General features: G+C 37.7%; 1 protein-coding gene across 1 annotated transcript; it reads right to left on the reverse strand.

Moving 5' to 3' along the window:
* Positions 1-3,564: 3,564 nt before the first annotated feature.
* On the reverse strand, positions 3,565-6,088 carry cited2 (Cbp/p300-interacting transactivator, with Glu/Asp-rich carboxy-terminal domain, 2). The gene is given in 2 exon segments (NM_001006045.1): positions 3,565-5,722; positions 5,906-6,088. A coding segment is annotated over 1 exon segment (669 nt). The 5' UTR covers positions 5,719-5,722; positions 5,906-6,088; the 3' UTR covers positions 3,565-5,049.
* Positions 6,089-9,387: the final 3,299 nt, after the last annotated feature.

The following is a 9,387-nucleotide window of genomic DNA, read 5'->3' on the forward strand; positions in this document are numbered from 1 at the left end:
TCAGTACTATATACACTCACTGGCCACTTTATTAGGTACATGTATCCAACTGCTTGTTAATGCAAATTTCAGCCAATTACATGGCAGAAACTCAATGCATTTAGGCATGTAGACATGGTCAAGATGATCTGCTGCAGTTCAAACTAAGCATCAGAATGGGAAAGAAAGGTGATTGGGCTGGTCTGAGTATTTCAGAAACTGCTGATCTACTGGGTTTTTTACGCACAACTATCTATAGGGTTTACAGAGAATGGTCCGAAAAAGATAACATATTCATTGAGTGGCAGTTCTGTGCGCGCAAATACCTTGTTGATGCCAGAGGTTAGAGGAGAATGGCCAGACTGGTTCCAGCTGATAGAAAGGAAACATTAACTCAAATAACCACTTGTTACAACAGAGGTATGCAGAAGAGCAACTCTAAATGCACAACATGTCCAACCTTGAGGCGGATGGGCTACAGCAGCAGAAAACCACACTGGGCATATCTCCTGTCAGCTAAGAACACGAAACTGAAGCTAAAATTTGCACAGGCTCACCAAAGATATGGAACAGGAGAGTCACTTCATGGATGTGCAGCCAACAAATCTGCAGCCACTACATAATGATATCATGTTAATATGGACCAAAATCTCTGAGGAATATTTCCAGTACCTTGTTGAATCTATGCCACAAAGGATTAAGGCAGTTCTGAAGGCCAAAGGGGGTCCAACTGGGTACCAGTAAGGTGTACTTAATAAAGTGTGTATGTCAATGGCTACCAGTTTTCAGCGTTCTTTAAAATATCTTTTGTGTTCAACAGGAAAAGAAAATCATAAACATTTGAAACCAAAAATTAAAAAAATTAAAACGCAAAGGGATAGTTTACCTTAAAATTGTCAGAATTTACTATTTTTTTTTTGTCATTTTTTAAAGAACATAAGAATATTTAAAGAATGTTGGTAACAGTTTTGTAGGTGCAGTACTTAACTAATCAATTAATTATTACATTGTGTTGTTAATTTGATTTTTTTTTAATTGATTGACAGCCATAATTTAGTTTTTTTTTAAATAACCCATTTTTTTATAACGCTCCCTTGAAAATCTTAATATTTATCTTAAAAGATTCAGTTAAATAAAAATCAAGCATAAATAATTAATCAGTAATTAAAAGACTAAATTAAATAAGTTACTCATCTAAAGTGATCATATCTGTTCAAAGGGTTTGAAGTAATCTGTTTGATTTCTATGGATTCATTTAATTTTAACCTTTATGGACGTTTTGGATCTTTATGGACACTTCTACTCATTTAAGAAACACAATATCTTAATTTTAGTTTTTCAAACATCAACTAAAATCTTATGGATTTTGGTGACCTGACCCTATACAAAACCATTTTAGACCTGATGAAAGTACTTCTTGAGACACTTACATCATCACTGATGCACAGTGAAATCATTTGCATTATTATATTTGCATTACACATAACTCCAGAAGAACATTTGATATCATTGTTAAACACGTTTCTTCTCCTGAAGGAATAAGGATGAGCTCATATTTCTCACGTCCGCATATCTTGAATTCTAAATTATGTTAATTCTCAGTCATGAATCAGTGTCTATGGGCCCGTGATGGTTTTTAGACTATGCTTGTCACTAGTAAGCTGACAACTCTGAGAAGCTTCAGTTTCACTGCAGGACAAACTCCACTGAATGCTACCTATTTGCATGAGAATTATTCATGCAGTGAAACTGGACACTTTACCCAGCACTTGGTCTTGCATTTAAATGCACATCTACAGTAAGCTTTCCAAGTATATATTTAGTCTCGTTATGATTCAGATGGCTTAATTAGACAAATAAAATATTCTGAGGGATATGTTTGACTTCAATAAAAGTTTAAACCAATTAGCCTGTCAAACTCCAACTACTTGCATGTTATATACAGATTTATTATGCAGCTCTGTGGAATGCTTACTTCTGATTAGTCAGTAAGAACATTTAAGTATGTTATTACCAGATTATAACTGCTGAAACTAATAGCCCACATGAAAAATTACTATTACAAATTGCTGAAAAAAAACAGCAAGTTAAGGTATGTTTTAATGCTGGTCTTGCTGATTTCAATGCTGGTTTTGCTGGTCTCAAGCTCAATGGAGACCCGCATTGAAACCAGCAATACCAGCATTGAAATCAGCAAGGCCAGCATCAAAACATACCTTACCAGCATATGCTATTTTTTTCAGCAGGGATACAAATTATTAGTAAATAATAGAGTGTTTTTGCACCGCACTATAGTAAAGCACTTTCTTTACAACTGTTTTGTTAATTGATGCTAAACTGTAGCATTGCAATAGTGAGCTGATAAACTGTAATAAATATTGTACTTTAGCTTAATATACATAGTTGTGGAAAACTAGTTTGTGGGTCATCTGTTTATATACTATACTTGTTATAGCAACTATATAATCAAACAGCAGATTAATTCATGTAATTTACTACCATATCATTTAAAAATACTGTAGTATATACTATTTATTACTATTGTATTTTTTTTTCCACGTGGGAATACAGGCTCATCTGGGTACTGCGAATTATCTTGACTTGGGTAGTACATTCATATCCATCCATAGTTGGCAATGCTTATCTATGACGCCGGTGTTTTTGACTGTTTGGCGCCATCTTGTGACTGAATACATATGTGTAAGTTGCATTCGACCATTTTTGTTTGTCAGTTTTACGTTTAATTTTAAATTACATTCAATTAAATAGCTGGTAAATTGTAAATACGGCTCTTTGTTTTGTGTATAGCTAAGTTTTTTTTGCAAGTAGACGTGTAATGAGCAGGATAATGTACATCCAGCTGCTTGTTTTCATAAAAAAAGCCCTTCAATCTTCATTTCAGGCTGCTGCTGCTAAGCCTGTTGATGTTTATCCTGAGAGAACAATGCTATATGCACAGCTAGCTTGATAAACTTCCAGTGAAAGGCTTATGTGACTATTTTCAATTTCATATGGTTCCAGCGGGGTGTCCAAACTTTGGAGGCCAGTGTCCTGCATATTTTAGTTCCAACCCCAATTAAACACACCTGAACCAGCTAATCAAGCTCTTTCTAGGTAGAAACTTTCAGACAGGTGCCTGAAGCAGCAGGAGGCTAGTGGAAAAACTCCATTGAAAATACTTTGGTAAATTAATTTCCATATTTTAAAGACTTGGCACAGAAAAATATAATTTAATGCAGTGCATTTTGTTTGGTCTGATACCCACTTTATATTGTATCTCAGCCAGGCTGTGATGATCACTGTTTTTTAAAGAAATTAGCTTTAAATGCTGCTATTTTTGTATGGGATGACAATTCACCGGAAGCCCCAGGACTGGCCGACTGAAATTAAACATCTGTGTACATATGTCCCATACTAGCCTAGATGTACATCATTACCAGGTTACATATGATGGTACAATAACTATATTTCCTCATGTACAGTATCTTTAAATGTAAAACTGACACGAAACATTGCAGAAAAACCCAAAAATGTCAATAAAAAACAAAGCTGACACCCAAAAGAACAGGGCATTGACTTTAACAATGAGCATTTGCTGTTTTATTCATGTTTGCAAATTAAAATAGAATAAATTAACACTTTTTTTCTAAAAATATACAAAAATACTGTAAAACTTTCCTAGAAAGCCTCAACACAGTAGTATTGCCATGTACCGCATACTATAATAAGCACAGTGGTCTATCTATAATTGAGAACCAATGAAGATGAAACTCTTCTGTGTTGGGATATTTCCACATTCCAGACAATGACATTCAGTCTTTTCCTGGATTTCTGAACAATACACTGTACTCAATTAAGCATATAGAGTAGCCAGCAAATGCACACTCTCGCTCACATTCATGTCACTTTTATAGATGATTTAGGCTCTGAAATACACACACATACACACAAGCATCATGGAGGCAACATGGGCCTGTGAAGATGTTGAAAGGGTGGAGAGAAGAACAACTTGAAGCATCTGCTCACAGTTCAGTGATCCTCTGAGCAGCACAGGAATCTGGTAAATATGGCCACTTAAAGTTTATAGTACATTGCTGATTGAGACAATTACACACTATTATCTACAATCATGTCACAGAACCACCAACATTATTTAGAATATGCATTCACTGACATCTGATATCACTGGAGGTCTTGGGTTAAAAGTGTCTGATGGTGTATTCTTGTCTGCTACATCAACACTGAACAGATATTTCAGAGGACTTTCTTTGCCTTTCTCACTCTCCAGCCCCTGCATATGGAATGCATAGCATGACTCGTGGATGTCTTAACCATCCTCATGCAAAACAAATCCAATTTTGTTACATAATGGTGTGAATCAGCTGATAAAAGTCTACTTTTGAACCATTTACTGCCATGGCTGTTTGGATTTCAGGGTTCCCACACTTTCTGACCAATGAATTTACATGGTTATTTATGGAGTGTTACACATGATAGGCATAAAACCTTAAAAATACAAATTTGTTCCCTCAACTTACTAGGACAGCAGCATGTTTACTAACATGTTACCTCATTTTAAGTAAATTAGGTGCATGATATATCAAGTTGTTCCTTAATATTACCAAAATGTGGCCACATTGTATTAATTGCTTTGCTGTAGGCTTACATCATAATATGGGATCAAATTAGTAGAATGTGACAATTTATTAAAACAAAATTGTCAATGCTATGATTTACAACATGAAAAAAATTATTTATTATTTATATATTATTCCCCAGAATATCACGTATAGGACTTCCTAATATGACAATTAGGCTAGTTCCCCAGTCATTTGTGAGTTTTTATAAAGACTAGTCATTTTTTTATGATTTTATAGTACTATTTGGGCAAATAAAAACAATATTTCCACTATTATGCCTGATTCATGTCTGGAAATCATACTTTTGAAATTCCCCGATGTTTCCAGGACCGTGGGAACCCTGTGATTTGTGGATCTCGGAAAACACACCAGTAATATCAGTCTTTAAAAAAAGACAACGAAAGTCAAAAGAACGGGAAAAGCGTTGTGATTAACAGCTCACTCGGCTGGGCTGTTGCTTACAAACAAAGTCCGTCATGAAATCGAACTCGTTCTGTCCAAGCCAGAGCTCTGGCAGCTCCTTTATTCGGTCCAAGCCCATTTCTATCACCAGTGACATCAAGACCTCCTCGTCAATAAAATCTGTGTCGATAACGTTGGGGGGCAGCATTGCTGCAGGCATGTGGTGGCCAGGCAAAGGAACCCCAGACGTGTTCTGCTTAGCGATACTGTCTCGGAACTGCTGTCCTGTCCCGTTTAACTGGTGATTGGCGGGGTGTAGTTCGTGCATGTAATGGTGATGATGGGAAGGATGAGTGTGGTGACCGTAGTAAGGCGTGTTGAGCTTCTGCAACTGCATGCTTGCAGCGAGCTGCTGCCCTTGTCCGACAAACTGTGAGTTAAAGCGGGCAGGCAAGTTTCCATTGGGGATTCCTCCGTTTATATTATTCCCAGTGGCCATGGAATGCCGGATCCCGTTATTTGCGTTTATATTCCCTCCCGCGTAATGCATGTGATCTCCCATGATAACGTTATAATGCTGCTGCTGCGGAAGCGCGTTGGAGAACTGTCCCATTCCCATCCTGCGCGCGGAGTGCTGATGTCCGTTCACAGCATCTGGGAAACGACCATGGTTCATTGCCATCATGCGGTCTACCATTCCCCTGGAAAACAGTTTGCAAAAGTTAATACGTGCAAAACACGACGTGCAGATATGTTCCCGAAGGATTTGCTTTCGAAATAGTTCAACAATGAACAAAAGCCTTTTTTGCAGTGTGCACAATTAAACACACGTATCTGACTGTGGCATGAACATTCATAAGCAGGCTAAACTTTGTAACCTTTACCTCTCCGCTAAAATCTGCTGAGTGCGTTGCACCGCAGTCGGCAAAAGGAAAAAGTAACTGACAATCCCAGAGATGAAAGAGTTTACAATCCCTCCTAATCCAAGTCAACAAGAAGCGTATGCTCTCCAAACGCAGACCGCATTCAGCGCCAGCCTCCGCATCAAAAACATTACGAAAAAAACTGCTGCATGCTTCTCGGTCAGCACTCATATACAATCAAGCCAGGGGCGGAGCAAAGCCAACCTTCAATCTGACTACACTCAAGCCTGTGGCAAGCCGCTTTGTCACGTAGGCATACCAGTTTCACTAGGTAATCGTTCACAGTGGGTAGTATCGAGAGCTACAGTACCCTCTGATGATCTAGCGGTTAGTAATGCTCATTGCTAATAGGCTATTTATAGGCTGAATTGACCTTAAAGTAATTTTATTAGGGGCCATTTAGACATTTTAGTGAATATTTTCAGCTGTGTAAAACTTTATATCTGGACGTGAAAAAAATGAAGTAGCCTAAATAAAAATAGGTAGAGTTGGAATTAACTAAACGGAAATTTAATGAGTAGCCTAATATCTAATAAATATGTAGCCTACATCATGTCTAAAGTTGGACGCACACCAGATAATTGATCATGAACTGAAGAGCTGAAGGGGAGGTTGAAAGACGATCGCGAACTGAAGAGTAGGGGCAGGGGTGTAGTGGCCATTTATAAAAGTGGGGGGACAGCTGTATAAAATTCAAAGGTTTACATACCTAATCACCTGTTTCTAAATGGTTTGTCTCTAAAAGTGCGGGGGACGTATCCCCCTCGTCCCCCTGGTTGCTACACCCCTGAGTGGGGGGCACTTTTTATTCAAAAGAAACCCTTTTGTGCCCTACCTGTGAATGGAAAGTTAAAAGGATCACACACCAGATGCGAACATTCAACGCAATCTTATGACAGTTTATAACTTTTTGATTTTGTGGCTAATTCTTATGAATTCTTATGATCTGATTCGTACAATTTAGTACGATTTGCTCATCACCCAATGACGGTTAGGGGTGGGGTTGGGTGCCACACCTCCTTTTTAAAATTGTACATTTTCGTACGACTAAACTTGTACGAATTAGCCACTAAACTGACGAAATGTAAAATACTTACGTCTCCTCGTGAGATCAGGCAGGCACATTCGCATGTTATTTAAAATGAAACTATTCAAATGGCGCTCTGTGGCATGATATAAGGCCCCGTTTACACTAATGCGTTTTAGTTTGAAAACGCATAAGTTTTGCTACGGTTACGCCATCCGTCAACACTACGCCGGAGTTCTCGAGCGCCGAAAACGGAGCGTTTCGAAAACGCTGGAGAGGCCGTTTTCATTCTGAAACGCTGCTGCTCCATCTCAGTGTGGATGGGGAAAGATGAAGTGTCCTGAGCTAGTGTGTGTACTGTTATAGAAATCCATGTTTAGAATTCTTAAATGTGTGGCGCTGCGTGGTTGTTGCTAGAAGTAGCCGGGTCCATCATGTTTTAGGGTCTAATTGTAACAATTCCATTGTGTTATGAGAAAATGCAGCGCGTTTAGTAAATTGTTGTGTTATGAGAAAATGCAGCGCGTTTTTGTAAAACGTTTTTGTTGTGAGAAAATGCAGCTCATTTTATAAATTGTTTGCATTGTGTGAAAATGCAGTGCATATTTTAAATGTGTTTGTGTTGTGAGGATTTGCAGCACTTGTGCTGTCAAACTGATGAAGATCTTTTTTTAATTTGCTACCGTTTTTTGTAATTGCATGTGTTTTCTTAAATTGCCGCACATTAAGATATCTCGGCCATTATAAAATCCCTGGCGCTTTGCGAAAACCACATGAGAGGCTAGACAAACCCTCCAGTTGTCATTTACAATATAATAAAAAGTACATTCACTTTTTGACACCTTTTTTGTGTTTTAAATTAAAGATTATTGCAATATGTTTGACAAGAGAGAAGTTTAGTTTTCATATAAATGGCAGGTTTAATTTACTAAATTGCTTCCATTTTTTTCAAGAACTTTCTGAGTGAAATTGTTTCAAGAGTAATTGTTTTGAAGTGTTTGTTCAATAGGATGAATGTTAAGGCAGCTTGCCGCAAAAGTCTGGATCTGGGCTCGTGCAAAACGTGGAGCTGAAGCGCGCGACCAATCGCCTTCCGCGCGCATGGAGCAACACCGCTGCACACATTACCTCATTGCGGCTATTTCTGTTCACGGCAAGAGTGAGCAAAACATGGAATCACATTTCACAGGTTTTTAAAGGCAGTGTGCGTGCTCAAACCTCTATTAACGCCATACACTGATTGAGATAAACATGACCAGTGACAGTGTCACACATTAGTTTTTTTCATGCACGTGTAATTTATACCAACACTTAGCAGTTGTGCTGAGTTGCAAATTTAAACAGTGAAAGTTATTGATTAAAGTCATCTTTAAAAAGTAGGATCTATGCGCTTTGCAGACATTTACTAAATTATTTGTGTGTTCACGCTGTAACCTGAACACAAATGTGAAGTGTCAGTTTTGTCCACAGTCAAACTTAAGCGCATAAAACAGCACGGAAAAATGAGCAGCAATTAAATCCCAGGAGTGCTGATAAGACGTGTCTGTCTGCACTGCTGCCAACTAAATCTTCACGTTCTGCACGTCCAAACCAATACGCCTGCTGAGAGACAGTTGACAGCGAGTTTGATCTCAAAAAATCATGTAAACAAACCAGAACTCGGAGATATCTAAAATGTTAGGATGTGTATAATCATCCATCACAGAATGTAGTGCTCTGAAAACCTTTCACTGAAGAAGAAATTACATTTCATGGTATGTACTGTATGTTAGATGGATATCTTGTCTCATCACATTGTTATTTGAAAAACACAAGAATTATCTAATTTTAGGTTGTAATAAATAAAATGCTGTTCTAATAGATAAGAGTTAAATAATGTTTTTGAAAATAAACTTGAAAAGAGAACCTGCGTGTTTTACATTCAACAGACTAATAATAATGTCAAAATTAATTGCAATCTTGATCCGAGCTTCATGCATTTTAAACATCCCAGCTCTAAATACAAGCCATTCCAGTTCAATTATAATGTATATGTGTTTACAAGAAAGCAGCGCCACTGGTTGATATGATCATTAGTTTAATGGGCCCATTAACACGGTCATTAATTAATCCTATTGTGGCCATCTCTGCAAGCACACGTGTTTGAAAAGTTTGGCATTCAATGTGTGATGTGTGAACAAGTCCATTGTGCACTGAAAAGGGGCTGTTACCCCCAATTAAATGTCAGTCACTGTTTATTTTTTCAACTGGTTTCAGTTCTATTTTGCTTATTCTCACAACATGAATAAAGATGTTTGAATGAGATATTTCAACTCAATTCACACAATGAGTTTTAAAATGTTCAGATTGGCAATGTAAAAGTTGCTTAGTCCAATCATGTTTTCATCCGCTCTGGGGTGATTTTGAGTCTTAATTT

Source organism: Danio rerio, chromosome 20, assembly GCF_049306965.1.
Source record: "Danio rerio strain Tuebingen ecotype United States chromosome 20, GRCz12tu, whole genome shotgun sequence".
In the NCBI taxonomy this organism is placed as follows: domain Eukaryota; kingdom Metazoa; phylum Chordata; class Actinopteri; order Cypriniformes; family Danionidae; genus Danio; species Danio rerio.